The 20,393-nt window shown below is 35.8% G+C and overlaps 2 protein-coding genes across 2 annotated transcripts in view; one reads left to right on the plus strand and one right to left on the minus strand.

The window, feature by feature from the left end:
- Window positions 1-967: 967 nt before the first annotated feature.
- On the minus strand, window positions 968-9,187 carry slc38a11 (solute carrier family 38 member 11). The gene is made up of 12 exons (XM_079880343.1): window positions 9,057-9,187; window positions 8,846-8,966; window positions 7,520-7,594; window positions 6,403-6,537; window positions 6,234-6,299; window positions 5,512-5,618; window positions 4,557-4,636; window positions 3,961-4,031; window positions 3,697-3,858; window positions 3,463-3,575; window positions 2,447-2,578; window positions 968-2,343 (listed from the first exon to the last, which is right to left on the minus strand). Exons 1-12 carry the CDS (start codon window positions 9,096-9,098, stop codon window positions 2,056-2,058), a joined length of 1,392 nt encoding a protein of 463 aa, XP_079736469.1. The 5' UTR covers window positions 9,099-9,187; the 3' UTR covers window positions 968-2,055.
- A 2,878-nt stretch (window positions 9,188-12,065) lies between these two features.
- The window catches only part of scn1laa (sodium channel, voltage-gated, type I-like, alpha), a gene marked incomplete at its 3' end in the record, with an annotated part of 55,032 nt that continues 46,704 nt past the window's right edge, over window positions 12,066-20,393 (plus strand). Inside the window, exon 1 of the mRNA XM_079881799.1 lies at window positions 12,066-12,140. The remainder of the gene's footprint in view (window positions 12,141-20,393) is intronic.

Here is a 20,393-nt window from a genome sequence, read left to right on the forward strand (position 1 = left end):
CTTCCACAGTCTTCTCAAACGCAGCACAATTCATTCATAAATATCATATTGATATATTAGTAAAATGTTGATTGACATGCAAATGGTGTAAAACTAAAGGATGATCACATTTTGGTCATGGAGGATTTTAGATGGGCTAGTACACTTGACGTGGCGAACCAAAACTGGTAAAATAGCGACATCTAGTGGTAGAACTGCTGTATTGTAGTACTTATTTTTCAGACGCCTTCACCAAAATTAATGTCATTATTTACTCACCTTCATGTCGTTTAAAAGACGTATGTTATGCTCATACATCTAAGGAGAGTTTCTGAAGAATATCCAATGATAAATCTTTCATAAAACAATAGACTTCTGGGTCTTTTGTCAAGACGACTAAAAAAAAAGTGGCCTCGTGCTTTTAGCGTGGGCCTTTTTCCAGACTGTGATGACGTGTTTTAACGGTCATCAGCATCGTAAATCCTGCAGTTATTTATATTTTAAGTACATTTATAACATTATACTTTGTATTATATATTACCTTTGCATTAAATGACAACTAAGCCTAGTTAACGCTGCTGTGAGGGTGTTTCTTATGCAGATCTGTGGGAGTGACAGTCAAATTATTGACGTCTTTCTGTCTTCTGACTGCCGTTATTTTATTTATTTTTTAAGTTATGAAAACACTATTGTGGAGTTTTTCTTTTGCTATTTCAGCAAATGGGAACACGAAAAGTATATTAGGCCTAATGTAGTCTCTCATTCACGACTTCCGCTTCTGAGAAAACCGGAAATTTGAAAAGGGTCAATATTTTTCAGATTAACTCTGTTGTCATTGTGTTTAAGCAAGCATTCATGTAGAAAACTGGAGCTTTTAAGCAAAGAGGCCGTCAAAATACACGACAGACTCGGTTTGGAGTGTCGTGCTATTCTGAGGAAATGGATATGATTACGTACTATTCACAAAGTAGCGAAATTGGGGTCGACTGTCGACATGAAGGCTCAATTTAATTCCTTGTGAATTTCAAGTCATTTCGTGTATCTCCGGTTAGCCAAAGCACACCACACTTCCCACACACTAACTAGGTTATTTGACCAATTAAATTAAACCTAACTAGGCTACAGACAAACATCACGGGAGGATTTTCTTTTTCTAAAAGTCACCGTGAACATTTCCATAACATCCGGAGGAGACAGCTTAAATAGTTTTGATAAATATTTTGTCTTGAGCCTAATTTCATAGATAGGCCTAGCGTTTCATATCCAATCTTAAAGGGATAGTTCGCCCAAAAATAAAAATTATGTCATTATTTTCTCACCCTCATGTTATTTTAAACATGTGATGAGTTTCTTTGTTCTGTTACGCAAAAGAAGATTTTTTAATAATGTTGGTAACCAAACAGTTTCTGGTCATGACTTGGTGATCACTTCCACAGTATTTTGTTTTCATAATATGGAAGTCAATGGGGAACAGCAACTTTTTCGTTGCCAACGTCCTTTAAAATATATTATTTTTGTGTTCAACAAAACAAATAAACTCACAGTTGTAAAACAACATGAGGGTGAGGAAATGATGACAGCATTTTTGGGTGAACCATTCCTTTAAAATAATAATAAAACATTTCAAAAATAATTTAATATAAATCAATTCAACGACATTATAATGACTGAAATCAATAAACACCTCCACATAACTTGCAAATATGCAGCTTTTCTGTTCTTGTTTTTTTGTTTTTTACAGTGTTTATAAAACCGATTGATTTAAGCAGTGTAGACCTTAATTTCTTTCTCCATTGCATTAATTCAAACTGACCCTAACGTTCAGCTAAAGTTCAAAGAGAAAAAGATTATCAGTGAATAAACTTAAATTTGGGTCTGTTCCTTATAGTAAAGCTACTGTGTGGGTTCAAAAGACTTAGAACATATGCAACTTAAAATTAGTGGTGGGTATGCAAGAAGGTAGACCTGCATTGAAAACATATATTGTGTTATGATGTAATTTCTTTAATACAACAATTGTACCAACAATACACCACTAGAAAACAGCATCTAAGATTCCAGTAAAATTGATTTCAGTCAGAAAGTGCTGGCGTTCTGTGTGGTGTTAATAAACTGCAGCGCACTGGGTGAAGTGGTGCTGGGAACTGAGGTGTTGGAGACGGTACAGTAGAACATCTCTGCTCCGTGTGAACAGTCCTGAGGGAAGAGCACCATCATGACTAAGCCGATTATCATTACACAAACACCCGCTGCCAGGATGATGCTGGGAATGAGGTTTTCCCCACGAAACCAGCGGTCATCCGAGAGCTTCAGAAAGCAGGCGGCGGGGAAGATGAACATGAGAGGTATAGCACTCAAAACACCCTGAAAAACATTTACAGACATCTCTGAATGTGACTGACCAGCAACATCAACCACTGTTGCTAACCACATATCTTGTTGTTAATGAATTAATGGGAAATCTCACATTTAGTTCCAGTACAATACCCAGACAGTCGTAAGAGAGGGATATGGCAGTCGCTGCTGATATGATCACCAAGGTAATGATGAAATGGGCGATGTTACTGAGTTCTCCTTTAAAAAAGACATTGGAGATCACCTGGACACCATCAAGAAAGGACCAAATTTAAAGTTAGACAAACACTAAAACAATCAAATTAAGTATGTCACACTTTAAAATGAATTGTATGCGGCCATTAAAGAGTCAGGATGACTGTAATGTCATACAGAAAGCTCTGGAAATGTCTAAAGACTTTGACAATGTGTTGCAAAGAATGATTTTAAATGCTTTTTAACTTTCCTTTTTTAATGAATTATAAAAATTGTTAAAATCAGAATACTATATATAAAAAAAAGGCATAAGAACCAGTGTTATTTTTGTGTAATTGAGATACTATTATATTTTTTATACATTTTTTTAATTCGTTTTTAATTATGTTCCATTTTCATTTAATTTTTAGTTAAAGTTTTAGTACTTTTTGTTGTTTTTTGTCATTTTATATTGTTGTTGTTTTTTACAATCAACTACATCAGATTAAACTAAATGAAAATATACTAAAAATAATAAATTAACTGATATGTATATGTAGTGAAATAAAATTATATGTCACTTAATTTTTATTGTATTTTATGGTTTTAGTGGGGTTTTTTTTACGTTTTTTAGATTTAGTTTCAGTTAACTATAATAACCCTGCTACGAACATTCAATTAGTTTGGTATTTAAGTTTACTTTTCTTTTTATTTATTTCGTCAAAGAATCACTGTCCCCAATACTTATGTCATTCCCATCACAAGTAATGTAGAGAACAATATATATTTGGTTATGATGGAAAATCAACTTGAAGGTTAATCAAGGCCATGGTCAGATCTTTACTTCAGGACGTGATAAATGTTTTAACATTAAGAATTTTTGTTTTTCAAGCTATCAAGTAGTCAGAACTTCCCCTGAAGATTCACCCATATAAAAAGCTTCAATTATCTCACCTCACGGGTTACAAAGCACTCCAGAGGGAACGTGGTGATTATACTGACACCGTAGCAGAACCGACCGAATGTAGCCAAGTTATCATTCCTGCAGTAGTTCTCAAAAATATCACCTTGGACGAGAAACACAACAGGAAAAATGTAATCGTGTTCAGGTTCTTTCAGTGCATTGTGTACCGCATAACACAGATTTATCAAAGTAATAGGTGCAGATATTGATTTACAATAATTTACCTTGTGTATAACCAGTAAAAGTTGCATAACCAGCAGCTGCAAAGACAGCACTGACCAGTACAGCTGAGCCCACAGATACATGCGTGACAAGAGACCAGCTGCTCAACGTGGGCTCCTGCAGCGACCCGTAGATCATAAAGCTGTTATGGTGGCAGATAAAAGCTGAAAAGTTTTTCAATTGAAAACGTTATTGTATTTGGAGAATGCTCATCTCTGACGCACACTGATGGAGAAAAGTGTATATCACTAGAAGTAAAACCTCACCAAAAGACATGACAGCAACTGCCTGAATCGCATTCCACCGTGCAAACACCCATGCATCATCTGATGCAGGTCTGTGGACAAAAAAAATGTACGTAAACACATAAAGCTAGGAATTAATTGGATAAATAATTGTTAATGTTTGTGCATGCCCATGCAAAAGTCACTGCCATACTGCTAGGGGGGTTTGAATAGTTAGCATGCCAAAAAGAATCAAGAGAGTCACATTCCCAAGTCTCTATAATAATACTAGAATTATTATACTATAACAGTATTATAGTGATTTTCTTTGCCTGTTTAATCATCTGCTATAGGTGAAAATCACATATTTGTTCTGGGTTCACATGGGTTCATCACAAAACATGTGTATTGTTTCACTGGAGCGTGTCACTATATGCCTTGTTACACAAAGGCCAAAATATGATGGAAAATCAAATACAAAATTAAATAAACCCAATGAATGGAGCGCATTGAGATCCTTTCTCAGAGAAATGAGCGTTTAAAAGGGTAAATCATTATCCTGAGCTGCGGTCAGCAAACATGAGCATATGGTGGACGGTGTGAATGAATGCACACAGACGGGAAGAGGGATTTTATACATCTGTGGTCCTAGTGTCGCGGCTCTCACGACCACTGTGATGAGGATGGCAAAAGTCAAGAGCATGGACAATAAAGATACCTGGAAAAGAGCAGGGAGAGAGTTCATTATTTTCAATTTAATAATTTCAATTCTGTAATACTTTCCCGTAAGACTTTCATATTTACAGAACACAAATGAAGATCTTTTTAATAAAATCTGAGAGCTTTCTGATGCAACTACCACTTTCAAGCCCTAGAAAGGTAGCAAAGTCATCATTAAAGTAATCCATGCGACACAAAAAAAAAAAAAAAAAAATTTACCACTTTCAATACAAAATATTAATCTCCAACGCGAGCAGACGTTGTTGCGTGAACATGCGTTGAAGATTAATGTTGTGTATATAAAGTGGTAAATTATGTTTTTTTGAAAGTGGTAGTTGCATAGGCTGTCAATGGAGGGACAGAAAGCTCTCTAATTTCACCAAAAACAATTAAACGAAAAAAAAAAGAAAAGAAAGTCATACGGGTTTGGAGCGACATGAGAGTGAGTAATTAATGATATTTTGGGTGACCTAACCCTTTAAAGGAATAGTTCACCCAAAAATATTCATGTTATCCAAACCCTATGATGTTATTTTTCTGTGGAGCACAACAATGCCCTGGCTTCAAATACATCAGAATGTAACACACGGGTCATGGACTATTCTTATAAAACTATATATAATTGTGCTTTTTTGTCCATTTTAGAGCCTGATGTAGGTAATCAGACATGGTCACTATGAAATGCAGTTGTATGAAAAAAATTTCCTTTTGTGTTCCACAGAAATACAACAAAATACAGGTCTGAAAAGATAGAGAGTGAGTAAATAACAGGCGAATGACAGATATTTGGGTGAAATATTCCTTCAAAGCTACAGATCACAAGTGATTATATATATAAAAAAAGAGCACAGTGAATAGTTGGTAATACTCAACCTTTCCCAGCTTTGCTATATCTTTATAGAGAGACAGGGGAAGTGTGAATAGAAGAGTGGACATCAGAATTACAAAATGTCTCTCTGTAAGAATGTTTCCGGGACCAACTGGAAAAAACAAGGAGCACAAAAACAAGTGTTAAGTTTCTGCTTTTATCAGTGCGTTCACAGAGGAAAAAATGAGACTATTTTTTTGGAGGTGTCCTTTCAAAACACGGACACAAGACATTTAGAGCCAAGATTCATTTATCATGCTTTTATTATACTATGAAAACATACTGTAACTTTCAGAGTCAAAAAAGAGCACTAATTAAAATCAAGCAGAATAACAGTTGCTATAAAAACCTGAAATCAATCCACATTTGCATGTCAATAATGCCTATTCATGCCTATAATAAGGCACATGTATGAGGAATGCTATGCCATCGGATGCCCATTTTCCACAAGTTGGTATGATTCCTTAGGGTCGTCATGTAAAGTTTGTAACATACTTTGATTAAAATTCCTCAATGGTTGTGTAAAACAACACCCTTTTTACCTCCTCAAAAACAGCTCTGTTCACAGCGACCCGTTTCGGTGCATGTCTCTTTAAATGTTTTTTTTTTCATTGTATGGTGGTTGTGTCCACACACTGCAAAGACACATTTATATGCAAACACCATATAAAAGTGAATTTTGCATCCGATGACCCCTTTAAAAATTTAAATGTAATAACCAACTCACCTCCTTGGATCCTCATAAACACTTTGGTCAGCGTATCACCTGTGATGATGTTGTAGCTGATCATTGCTGTATGTGGGACACAATAAAGGCAATCATATTCTTCTAAATGTCACTTCACCTCACAATATAAATACAACAAAAGGTCATTAGGACAGATGTCTGTGATTACCGATGAATGGGTAAAGAAACTGCAGAGCTGACACGATCAAATATCCTATCTGGCCAAATGTGCTTTGAACCAGAGACTGATAACTGTGAGTGCCTGACAGATTCCCTCCTCTGACCAGCAAAATGATGGAGTAATCTGCAGAAAGAAAGAAAAATCCAATCAAATCATGATGGGCTATCATGTATATATATATATATATATATATATATATATATATATATATATATATATATATATATATATATATATATATATATATATATATATATATATATATATATTAGGGCTGTCAAACGATTAATCGCGATTAATCCCATCCAAAATAAAAGTTTGTGTTTACATAATATATGTGTGTGTATGGAGTATAATTATTTTCTATATATAAATACACACACATGCATATATATTTAAGAAAAATGTGCTATTTATATATAAAATATTTATATATAATATAAATTATATATAATATAAATATATATACACAGTATATACATGCAAATATTTCTTAAATATATACATGCATGTGTGTGTATTTATATATAGAAAATAAACACCGTACACACACATATATTATGTAAAAACAAACTTTTATTTTGGATGCGATTAATCGCGATTAATCGTTTGACAGCCCTAATATATATATATATACACAGGCAAACTATCCCCTCAACTTTATTATAGGTTTTCTTTGTAACCAGTGCATGCAAGTACTTTAAAAAAACAGGGTAACACTTTATTTCGATAGTCCACTTTAGACTTTCTACTAACTGTAAGTAACTTTACAACTACATGTCAACTAACTGTCAATAGAGTATTAGTAAGACTGTATGCTTAATATCTGATAAAACTTTATTTTGATGGTCCACCAAAAGATATTCTACTGACTATAAGTAACTTGGCAACTACAAGTCAACTTATTCTACTAACCGAACCCTAACACCTAACCATAACCTACTGACAGTCTACTAATACTCTAATGAGAGTTAGTTGACATGTAGTTGCAAAGTTACTTAGTTAGTAGAACGTCTAAAGTGGACTATCGAAATAAAGTGGAACCAAAAACACATTATTGTCATGTAGATGCACACCTGTATGAATGAACATTTGCAGTGCATACCTGTGATGAAGGCAACCAGAAAAAGCAGCAGAAGACCCATTGGGAGACCAGCCTGACTCAAAGAATATGGCAAACCTAGATGAATGAAGCCAAGAGACCAGAGATGTGGAGGACTTGTTAAACACTATAACATGGTCAACACATTTTTTTGCAGACAAATATTTCAAGGTTTGTATCTACATAAAAGATGACTTAAAATAAACCCATACATGAAAATATTCACATAAATGTGATAACTAGCCCCAGTCTCCTCTACAGGGTAGTGGGAAAGATCAGCTGACTAACTAGTTTTGTTTTCCCCCTCTGATAAGGCAGGTGATAGAGCACAGAAATAGCTACCGCCAAGAATGCATATATGCATTCAAATGTATAAATGTATACAGCATTATAATGCTGACCTTTTCTGGACCCCATATCATTGGACCAGAAAAAATATTATTTTTTCTCTTTTTTTTCCTGCAGCAGAAGCACGTGAACTGACTGGGGCTGTTCAGGAGTCATATGATCCTGTACCGCGTGGAATCTAAGCCAGTTCTCACTTCTACTGACCTATTAAAATATGCATAAATGTGAGAAAATAATGAACATAAATGCATCCAAACCATTAAGCATGCTTTTGATTTAGATATCTTATAAAGATATTGCATTAACTATATCTATTAGGAATATTCTGTTTTGTTTAAAAGTAATTAGACAAGACATAAAAAAATAAAATAAAAAATCTAAAAATGTCAACCAAGAGTCGCCAAAACTACGAAAGTATGGGAATTATGTAGATACAAATTTTTTTTAAACAAATCAGATTTATATTTTTTCAGATTTACACAATTTCTATATTTTAGATTCTAAACTATTCGCTAGACATGCTCTTAATCACCTTCATGAGATGCTTTCTAAACACTTCAGGAGTTTACATGCATGTATGGCTGGCTTTATATGCGCCAACTCATCAATTAATAATGTTAGCTTTGTAACAACATCTATATAAATACAATTTATGGTAACACTTTAAGTTAGGGTCCAGTTCTCACTGTTGATTATTAGCATTACTAGGATATTGGCTGTTTATTATATATTAATGCCTTATTTTGCATGACCATATTCTACATCCCTTAATCACAATACCTAAACTTAACAACTACTTTACTAATAAGCAGTAATTAGGAGTTTATTGAGGCAAAAGTGACCCGATTTGTCAACAAGTTATTAAGATCAAGAGGAAAATATATTGGATTTGATGTGTCTAAACTTCTGACTGGTAGTGCCTGTCTGCATTTATTACATTGATATTATTATTTTGTAGAAGCATTAACAACAAAATATTACCTATAATTCCAGATCCGATAATGGAATTGATGAAATTAAATGAGGCAGAAGATATTGAGCTAGTTCCACTTTTCCCCGTGTCCTTATCTGAGGACAACAAACAATCCCTGTCATCCTCCATCTGAAAAGACAAAAACTCAAATCAGGAACATGTTCAGTTTATCTCAGATTTATGATTATTCATCAATCAGCAAATAATGTGCAAACTCACCTGTTGAACTGTGCCACTTTTCTCTCTTTTGTGGTTTTCCATTAAAAACAATCCTTCTGTGATGAACTAGATGGATGTTCTACCATGTCATGGAGTAAAAGTGCTCCACCTCATTCAGTCAGTCCGCCCACAGAACAAAAATACGACCCTTTTTGCGTTTAAACATCAGCCACAGGCTGTCGGAAAAGCTGTTTCTGCATGAATAACTTAATCTGTGTTTGACACACAAAGCCTGTTAAACCGTATTATAGCAGTTGGCCAAACATTTGCTCAACAGACTCACTTTCTTGTGAAATAGTGGAAAGTGACTGCACTTTAGATAGATGGATGGATGGATGGATGGATGGATGGACGGACGGACGGAGGCAGACAGATAAACAGACAGACAGACTCACAAAAGACAGACAGATAGATAGATAGATAGATAGATAGATAGATAGATAGATAGATAGATAGATAGATAGATAGATAGATAGATAGATAGATAGATAGATAGATAGATAGATAGATAGATAGATAGACAGACAGACAGACAGACAGACAGACAGACAGACGGACGGACGGACGGACGGACGGACGGATGGATGGACGGAGGCAGACAGATAAACAGACAGACAGACTCACAAAAGACAGATAGATAGATAGATAGATAGATAGATAGATAGATAGATAGATAGATAGATAGATAGATAGATAGATAGATAGATAGATAGATAGATAGATAGATAGATAGATAGATAGATAGATAGATAGATAGATAGATAGATGGATAGATAGATAGATGGATGGATGGACGGAGGCAGACAGATAAACAGACAGACAGACTCACAAAAGACAGATAGATAGATAGATAGATAGATAGATAGATAGATAGATAGATAGATAGATAGATAGATAGATAGATAGATAGATAGATGGATAGATGGATAGATGGATAGATAGATGGATGGATGGATGGATGGATGGACGGACGGACGGAGGCAGACAGATAAACAGACAGACAGACTCACAAAAGACAGATAGATAGATAGATAGATAGATAGATAGATAGATAGATAGATAGATAGATAGATAGATAGATAGATAGATAGATAGATAGATAGATAGATAGATAGATAGATAGATAGATAGATGAACGGACAGACAGACAGATACGCCATATGTGCTGTAGTTTACACAGACTCACAGTGTTTAGGTGTGTATGTGTGTGTGTCCTGCAGACGGTCTGGTGCTGAGCAAACACCTGTGACGTCTGAACTTCAGCAAGTCCACACTCTTCATGAGCGCAAAACCAAAAACTAGATCAGTTGTGAACACTGGAGTATTTTATTTTATATTATACTGTACATTGTTTAGTGACATTATTTAAGTTTACCAGGGTTTAATGGTAAAACGACTGAATGCATGTTTCTCAACTATGTTAAAATACGTTCCTTCTTCAAAAGTGAAATCGAAATTATTCTTGAATATAAGGGCCTATTAGTGGTAGTAACACTTTTTGTTGGAGCATCAGTAACTCAGTGGTTGTTTGTGCTAGATCTCTCAAAGTTTGATACACGATAGCCACATTTGTCTACTATTTTTTTTTTTTTTTTTTAATTAATGGTTTAATCCACTAGGTGTCGCCATTCGGCTTCGCTGACCTCTCTCTCTGAACAGTGTGTGACTGACGTTTTGAACTGACAAGTCAACTTGAAGTTATTGTGAAATTGATTAAAACCTTCAAACTTGCTGTACTCAACTAGTACAAGATTTTATGAAACCTTAAAGAACTCAAGTTCAAAAGTTTGTAGTAAGCAATCCAAAATAATCTATTAAAATTGTGTCTGTGGTAGATTTTAAAGTAAATTATTGTCAGATTTTTAAACTACAAGTTCCTTCTAAGAAAGAGACTTATAAATGTGAACAATCGATCCTTTATTCACGTTTCCGGGTTCAAAAGCAGAAGTCGTCATAGTTGGGTAAACTTTTATAGTGGTGAATGGGAGACTACAATATATTTTTCGTGTTCCCATTTGAAAGAAAAACTCCACAACAGTGTTTTGGCAACTTTCAAAAGAGGAAAATGATAGAGATTGCAACGGCAGTCAGAAGAGAGACGTCAACTTCACCTTCTCTCCCAAACACCCTCACAGCAACGTTAGGCTAACTAGTTTCTTGTAATTTGATGAAAATATATATAGTGTTGAAAATGTACATGCATTGAGAAAAATCAATACAAATAAATATATAAATATATTTTAAAAAAGAAAACACATCTGTGAAAAAGGTCCACAGAAGCGGTTAAACTGACAAAAAGGGCAACAATGTAAACGTGTCTTTTTTACTTCAAGTCTTTAAACAATACACTATGCCAGCTGAAATCTAATTGTATGTAGGCTACAGAGAAAATATGAAAATATATTTTGTTTATGTCGAAATGTGCATGCTAGCCTAATACAGCAATAAGTTATTGCCTACACACAAAGGGTGGGGCAAAAGAAAAAAACATTCTCGTGACAAAAAATACACAGACAAAAATGAACCCGTGAAAAAGTGAACCACCTTTTATCGCGTTTAGGAGACGTTTTGCCGTCCTACTGGCGTCAGTGTCCGTCAAGATCTGAAAATTTAGGATTCCTACTATGGCGAAGGCCTAGTTTTTAACATTCACAAGCAAATGTTCTTCATTGGAAGTTTATGAAGCAACGTCGACACAATCTAATTAATACTCACGAGGCAAAACATCAGAGCCAACAGACGGTGGACGAAGCAACGTTGTCATTTCGCACTTTAATATTCATAAGCTCAACCTCAGTCATAGTAGGATCGGTGATTTCGCTCTGGGTCTAATGAATAACCGGAAGCGCTCATCTCTCGGATCTCAGGCACTTCGCTCTTTTTGATCACAGACTTCTGCGATTTTATTTCTCGCTGGAAATCCCTTGGAGTTTTCTTCTTAGGCTACTTACTTGGGTAAAGTTGCCCACACTGATTTTTTTTCCCCTCCACCTTGGATCACTGCATCAAGTTTTGCTCCTGGACCCCGAGGATTAATTTTTCCCTCATGTTCGAAGAAATTCCCTGATTTGTTGCAGAAAGATGGTGAGTAGATCATGAAGTGCTTATGAAAGCTATTCAAATTTATGATCAAGAAAACATGCTTCAGGTTAGGCTATAATTAAATGCAAATAACAATACAAGAGTTTAATTTAACAAGGAGTTTTAAAAAGAAGGCTGAGTTTGTGATTATACAACTCAATAACATGCTTAGTTTTATGATTTTCTCATTCAGTTTGTCTTTGAGAGTATGCAATCTTGACGAGAACATTCACAACTCCTGTTGTTTTTTCTGTCATTTATAGAAATAGTTTAGTTTAGGTTGTGATATAGGTTTACTTTTCTGTTTCTGCATACAGTATGTCAATGTTGTCATAACAGCATCCGATGCACATGAAAAAAAGTTATTTACATATCTGTGCATTGATTGATTTGTTTGGTTTTCCGACATGCATTTATACAGTATGTCAGCACTGGCCTCTGCGCCACGGGTTTTGTGCTCTAATTCAACCTACAGCATTTTATAATATCTCTCGCTCCTGATGCATTTGATTAGTGCAGTGCTCAAACGCCAATAATCTTGAAAACGATTCAATTCACCGTGGGATTTTTTGAGAAAGACATGTGAACTGTCCTAACCCTGGTTGACGCCCTGGAAATCCACTTTTCCAGTGATTGATTGAACCTGCGGTGGAAGAGATGATGCCACAAGATAAAAATAGTTCATTCAGCTTATACGAACTTGTATATATATATTTTTTTATCTTTTTTTGTTTGTTTTTTTTGTAGGCTACTACTGCAAAACCCCGAATGTAGTTTAATGAACTACGTGCAGTCCGACTCCTGGAATCGGTTCTTTCGAACAGTTCATTTCAATAAACCTAATTAATCCTATAACGTGATCTGTTTACATCAATGTAAAATAATAATAATGTTTTTATTAGCTTATTGTAACCCAATGTGTTCAAGTCCAGTTTGTTTTTAGCTCCGATTCAGCTCAAACTAAAAATAATTTAAATTCAAAATAATTAATAAAATGCTATTGTGATGTAACACAATGAGACAAAACGCTCATACGGTCAAGTTTAAACTTACTTTTGCCCTATATCAGTAAAATCTGCACTCAAAAGCTTTTATTCAGATATTTCGGCTTGACTTAGACATGACTCGGTTTAATTGAGTTGGTGATTGTTGATTCGAGAACTGCTGTGACTCAAGAATCGATTAACTCGGATTCGCAAACTAATTTTTCAAATCGGTTTGGTTTTATTTGACTGCAGCTAACATAACAATGGTCATTGAGAGGAAGGATTGCACTTTAGGTTGTAATAAGCCACCAAAATCGTCTCACAATCGCTCTTTATATTTCGTGCAGGATGGATTTTATTGAATAAGGCATATTCTTCTGTTACGCCCACCTCCGCTATAAGCAGAACAGTCCAGGAGGCGCCAATTTAAATTAAATCAGGTATTTCTCCAAGGCAGGCAGGCAGTCATATAAAGGCTGTCTTCCCCAGTTACATAAGATGAGAGAAATTGTGCTCGCATTCTAATGTAGTAAAACACTTTGTTTAGTGTTTTTTTTTCTTCTTGGAATAATGCCAAAAATGTCCCTACTACCTGACTAATAGCCAAATTGCAGTCCTGAAAAGCTCTCTACTCTCCTGTCAATATTTTTTGGGGGCCATCCAATGATGGCTGTCGGAAGTTAGCAAATTGACTGAAATCAATTACACAACACAAAAAAACTGTTCGACCCTTTACCTCCTTAATAATTTGATGCATTTTTTGCAGTGAATATTCGAGTAAGAACTCAAGAGGATGTTATCATTTGATTGGAAATGATGGATCTTAAGTCGACTGGACATATAGTCAGATGGTTGGAGAGAAGTGTTGAAAAGAAGAGGATTCTTATATGTATTTACAATGTAAAAGTTTTGACATTTTTACTGGCAAGTTTGATCTGGTGAATGCTGAATAAAAGTATTTTTTTAAATAATAACTGCAGGTTGAGTCATGCATAAAGACCAGTGAATGATGAGAGCAAAAGGGTCCATTTTGATTTTACTTAGTCGTAAAATGTAGTCAGGTGTAAATTTAGTACCCCTAGTGTATATTACAACCTCATTTCTAGAAAAGTTGGGACATATTGTAAAAATGCAATAAAATCAAGAATCTGTGCTTTGTTAATCCTCTTTAACCTTTTAAAACTACAAAGAAAATATTTCCAATGCTTTCAACTTGATTGTTTTCTGTAAAACACATTTTGATTTTGATGGCTGCAACACACTCCAAAAAAAGTTGGGACAGAGGCAAAATAAAAGTCAAAAAGATTATAGAATATCCAAGTTAAAATGTTTTGAAACCATCCACAATAAGCAGGTGAACTGGTAATAGGTGAGTGTATCGTCGTGTTTGGGTATAATAGTACCATCCACCAAAGGCTCAGTCTTTGCAAAGAAAAGATTGGTCATGGAGGCTCACCACTTTGTGCTAAATTTCAAACTTCAAAAATCAAGATTACAAACTTTCTACCATCTATACATTGAAAAAAGATTCAGGGAATCCAGAGAAATCACAGTCTGTCTAGGGCAAGGCAGGAGACCTCCATTGAATGTGCGTGACCTTTGAGCCCTCAGATGGCATTGCATGAGAAACCATCAAGCTACTCTGTTAATTACAACAACATGTTCTCAGGAGTACTTTAGAAAACCATTTTCATTTAACACAGTCTGACGCTGCATCAAGAAATGCAACCTCAATCTCTGTTGCACAAGGAGAAAGCGATACATCTGTTCAGTGCAGAGATGCCGCTGAGTTCTCTGGGCCCGAGCTCATCTCAGATGGTCCAAAACACAGTGGAAATGTGTGCTGTGGTCAGATGAGTCCATGTTTCAGCTTGTGTTTGGGAAAAATGGACATTGAGTTCTCATCCCCAAAGACGAAAGGGACCAACCAGACTTTCATCAGCAACAGGTGCAAATACAAACATCTGTATAAGCGGGCATCAGTGCAAATGGCATGGGTGACTTGCATGTGTGTGAAGGTACCACTGATGTGGATGTATTGGGATTATAGAGACATATACTGCCTTTAAGAGGACGTCTTTCATGGGAAGTCCATGGTTATTAGGACAAGACAATGCCAATGTTTCGAAGACACTCTACACCTGCAGTCCTGGGGCCGTATTCACAAAGAATTTTAAGGCTAAAAGTAGCTCCTAACTGGCGAATTTAGGAGCAACTCCTAAAAATAATGGGCGTGTCACTCGTAACTTTAGGACTCCTCATTTTTTTGACTAAGAGTAATTCACGAAGCATTTTAGCCCTAAAAGTAGCACCTAAGCCTGGGACAGCTTAAAAGAAGTCGAGAGGACTCCTAACTCACTAAGACCTTCACAAACCGCTTTTTGTGGCATTTCACGTTGCGATGTTTTGAAATGCGTATGCGGCGGCAACAGGAGCTTCCAATCGCGAGGGAACAATTCTGCATTGTAGGCATAACTAGGGATGCAATAACGCCACCGACAACAACCAAAACTAGGCTACTCATTGCATGCAAACTAATTGTAACGTTTCATTGTGAATCAAATTAAAATGTTCTTCTCTTTGCAAACATAGGCAGAGGCATATAGTGACAGATTAATTCAATAATGTTGCAAAGATATTGCATCAATCCATATGTTTCATTAGACTATAGGCTATTTGTTTTGCCTTACTCTTTATTCATTTAGGCTATTTATTCAGTTATTCATCATCTTCCGTCCTTCGCACTACTTGTGTAGCGCACGCATTCTCAGACCTGTCACCTGTCACTCATCATCGTAGGGGAGGAGTTTGGAATCATTCCCGCGTTACAATCATCAGCCAATCAAGGTGGTCACTTCAGTCAAGCTCGTGCATGAGTAATGACGTCATCCATAGCAATGAAGACTCACTCTTAGTTTAGGAGTTGTCATTTTTCGTTACTAAGAGTAGGTCTGAAAGGCGTTGTGAATAACTTTTAAGAGAAAACTCCTAGCTAAAATCTTTTAGTGCGATTTAGGAGTACTCCTAGTGGTAAGATAAAATGCTTTGTGAGTACGGCCCCAGATCTGTCTCCTATTGAAAATGTACTCTATAAAAAGGAGAATCAGACTGATGACCACAAACTGTTGAGCATCTGTCTTGTATCAGGCGATATTGGGCAAAAAATCCACATACAAAACTGCAGCAATTAGTATCATCAAACGATTAAAATGTGTAATTAAAAGGAAAGGTGATGTGATGCCTCTGTCCCAACTTTTTTGGAGTGTGTTGCAGCCATCAAAATCAAAATTTATTTATATTTACAAAATAGTTGGTCAGTGAAAATATTGGAATTATTTTCTTTGTACTTTTGTCAGTTCAATAAAGGTTAAAGAGAATGAACGAATCACAGCATCTTACAAAATGTCCCAACTTTTCTGGAAATGGGGTTGTATATTATAAAATTAATATTATATTATATAATCATAGTAGATGTTTCACCACTGGCTTTTAAACATTTGAAATAGTCTGTTGTTTTTCTCTAATGTTCAGTCTCTTTTCTGTTCTAATCGCGTAGTATCGGTATTAAAAAGAAATGCATTATAATCTGACTGGAGGTATCAATAAATATAGGCTGCTAGATCCATTACTGAGAACGGTTTGTGATTCAGAGGCGTTTTGCTAAGTGCTCTTCGAGGTTTTTAGTTTCACATCATCTTATATCCACACTTGGGAAACTTAATGTTTTTTTCTCACAAGGCAATGGGAACCACTTGAAGTGCCTGGGCCTGACATGATGGCTTCTGATTGAAACTGTTTGTGGTTGTGGCTTTACTTTTTTTGGGGGGGAGGGCTGGGGGAGATCTATCTCTTTTGGAAAGTGTGGTGACAAAGAGAGAGGTGGAGCTATTTGCATAATGTAAACCAATTTGTTCGGACAAGGGTGTTGAAAACCGAAACAGCTGCATGCATTGCTTAAAATAATTTTCGAAAGTAAAATCTTTACTTTGGGATTTTCCTTCTGTTCTTGTGTGTGTGTGACAAAAACAGCACTGTGTTCCAGCCTCAACCAGTGCAGGTTGTTTGGTTCAAAGAAAAAATTGGTTGGTATTGTTGTACCAGTCTCAAATAGCCAGACTTTTGATTTAGGGCCTAAAATCTGTAGTCCATGAATGATATAGGCTATGTATATGTGTGTGTGCAATATATGCAAACTCATTTCAAACTACACTTTAAAACTTTAAAATGAATAACATTTCTGTAATTGTTTAACCAGTATTTAACATGTAATATTTTTTGGTTTTTTTTGTATTTCGTTTTTTCAGTATAGTCCTATGCTGTGACTGAGAACCGTAAAATACACCAAAACGCCACACAAATTCACAAAAGTAATTTTATTTGTGCGTTGTAATCCAAACAGTTGTGAGGAACAGACTGAAATTCAAGCCTTTATTCAGCAATCTTTATTTCTATTCTCAGCAGTGGCCATAAACATCAAATCCTAGCACACTCGTTATAAATTCCAAAATGGCCGCCTCAAGAAGCTTTGACATGTTTTACGACAATCATATCAAATGCTCATTGGCTCTCGCCTGCTTCGTCACAGATTGTGACACAGCATGTTTGGGCGATGTAAGTTTAAAACGTGCGCCTTCACGGAGGGGATCGGGATAAGATTTTCAGCGATTAATAACTTAAATTCTGCTCTATACCTCATACAAAACCGCCATTGTCTTTTGGACTACTTTTGGTACTGTTTTTGACATTTTTGCAATAAATAAATTATTGTGACTACACGTCTGTCTGTTATGTTTTTTCTTAACTGGACATATGTTTTAAGGAATGGTTATGGGTGGGTTTAGAGGTTGGAGTTGGATTAGCGACTCAAAATATCTTTTTAATGCTATGTTGTTACTAGAATTGAAATTTTCCTACACATTTTTGTCTATAACGTTTTATAGGCTGTATTATTTTTATATTCTCTATAAAATGGTTATTTTCGGGTTTGGGGGTAGGGTTAAGGCATCTAAAATGTATCTATAAAATGGTAAAAGGGCAATTATACAAATACTTTATGATAGAAAAGATTCAGCTGTAAATGTATGCATAATAATGTTTAAGTGTTATCAATATATCCATATTGTACGTTTCGACATCTATCCAAATGTACACACATGTACGTTTTGTATGTTATGTATTAATACCTACTGTACTTATTAACAATGAGACCAGGCTGGAATGTGATGACTAAATATAAAATTGACTGACTAGTTTTTTTAGTGCTTTATTTTTTTATTATTATATGGGAAAAACGATCAAGTAGTGCTACGATGTCAAATGTTTTGAGTTCTAGAGTTGTACAACATGAGAGCAGAAAAATGATTTCTACAGTGGCTGATAAAGAGCAGATCAGCTGGCTTTTGTTTGTGACAAGTGTCCATTGTCAGGTGTATTTGTCTCGCAGAGGAGTCAATATGTCATGAGGAGAGATTAGAGGCTCTGAGTGAGAGTCGGGTTTCTGCTGTCGATGGTAATCGTGTGATGAATATCATGTGTAATTTGGAGTAACTTCAGCCATCGTTTAGATGTTGACTCATGCCTCTGTTTGAAGATTTTTTTGGCTCTTGTTTGCATAACCGGGCCTGTCAGTCAGCTACGCTATCTCTAATTAAAACTAATGTGGAATCTGCTGGGAGTACAGATGTGGTCAACAACCTGTTAATCTCTCAGAGGACATAGTGTACGATCTGCAGATAATAATCTGGATTTATTACATCCTCTGCGAGCTGCAGAAGATAGTGTCTGTTTCAAACGGTTGGTAGCAGGTGGGCCCGGTTGACTTGTAAATCTGTTGAAACCTAATTTAGATACAAAGTAGGCTACATATGCAAAGATTTTAAAAAGAGAACGAGTTCTTAAGTTCAAATGAGTGTATTTCAGACATTGGGGAATTTTAGCGAGCATTTATTTTTAAAGAAAAAGCACAAAGCACTTCTTTTAAAGACAAAGAAGGATTGTGCTTTTGTTATTTGTAAATATTAACTTGTTCAATGTGATAAACTTCACTTAATATTGATTACTCTTGATGGGACATGTGTGAACTTGAGGAGTGCCTTCATACATCCACTGAAAATCCACCAAAACACCAGCTGATTAAATTTACATTACTGTACAGAGATTTATTGTTTAAGGTTCAGTTTAATTGTGTGGCCTTTGCAATATCAAAACGGCTATTTCAGACCTATCATAAAAATCAATAAATATTAGGGTGACCATATTTTAGTTTTCAGAAAAGAGGATGGGGCGTGGTTGGTGGGTGAGGGCGTGGTTTGGGGAGGCGTGGTTAAGGGGTGGGGGCGTGGTTGGTGGGCGGGGGCGTGGTTTGGGGAGGCGTGGTTAAGGGGTGGGGGCGTGGTTGGGGGTGAATACATCAAAAAATACTTGACAAATGCATTCACAACCTTGCAACTATGTCATTGTACTTTAATACATAAAGTAATACATCCTTTCCATTCAATGTTTGGCCCGCAACAATAGAATACTATAAAAAAAAAAAAATGTTTAGCTTTTAACACCTTTTACATGACACTATTTCTTTTCATGGCCATAGGTTAAAAATCTACTACTAAAATAAAAAATCTACTATACTATTTCAGTAAAAAAACAGTTTCAATCCTCTTCATGTTCTCTTGTAGCCTATACTTTCTTTATGTGGGCTTCTAGGTCGCTTGCACCTTTATTTGACACTGACACGTACGTGCCAGCTTTGCAGTTCATGCATTCTGCTTTACACGGATCCCGACCCGAAACGAAAACACGGGAATTTTCTCTGTAAATCATCTGTGAATTTACATCAGGGCTTTTTTTTTTACGCTGTTTGCTACTTATATCTTATCTCGCACTTGACCGTATACTGAAACGTCGAGTCACGCTGCTTAAATTCTGTGAACGTAAAGTCCGCCTACTTTGATTTGATTGGTCATTTCATATATTCTGACATTGACGAGCAGTGACAGACCAATGAGGCTGAGATGAACACACACACACAGGCCTCTGTATTCTGACGTGCTCTCTGCTTGCCGGTGCGGATTGAGGAATGTGCTGATTATAACAAGAAGGGGCGAAGCCGAAGCCGGTTTCAAATGTTTTGTGTGCAAAGGCAAACGTGTATTTAAAGTACACGCTTAATGGCCCAATGAAAAATAATGAAAACCAGTACATTTTCATCACTTTATAAAAAACAGCCAGGACGGCCAGGACAGGACGTGAAAACAGGACATGTCCTGGGAAA

Source organism: Squalius cephalus, assembly GCF_949319135.1.
Source record: "Squalius cephalus genome assembly, chromosome: 9".
NCBI classification, from domain to species: Eukaryota; Metazoa; Chordata; class Actinopteri; order Cypriniformes; family Leuciscidae; genus Squalius; species Squalius cephalus.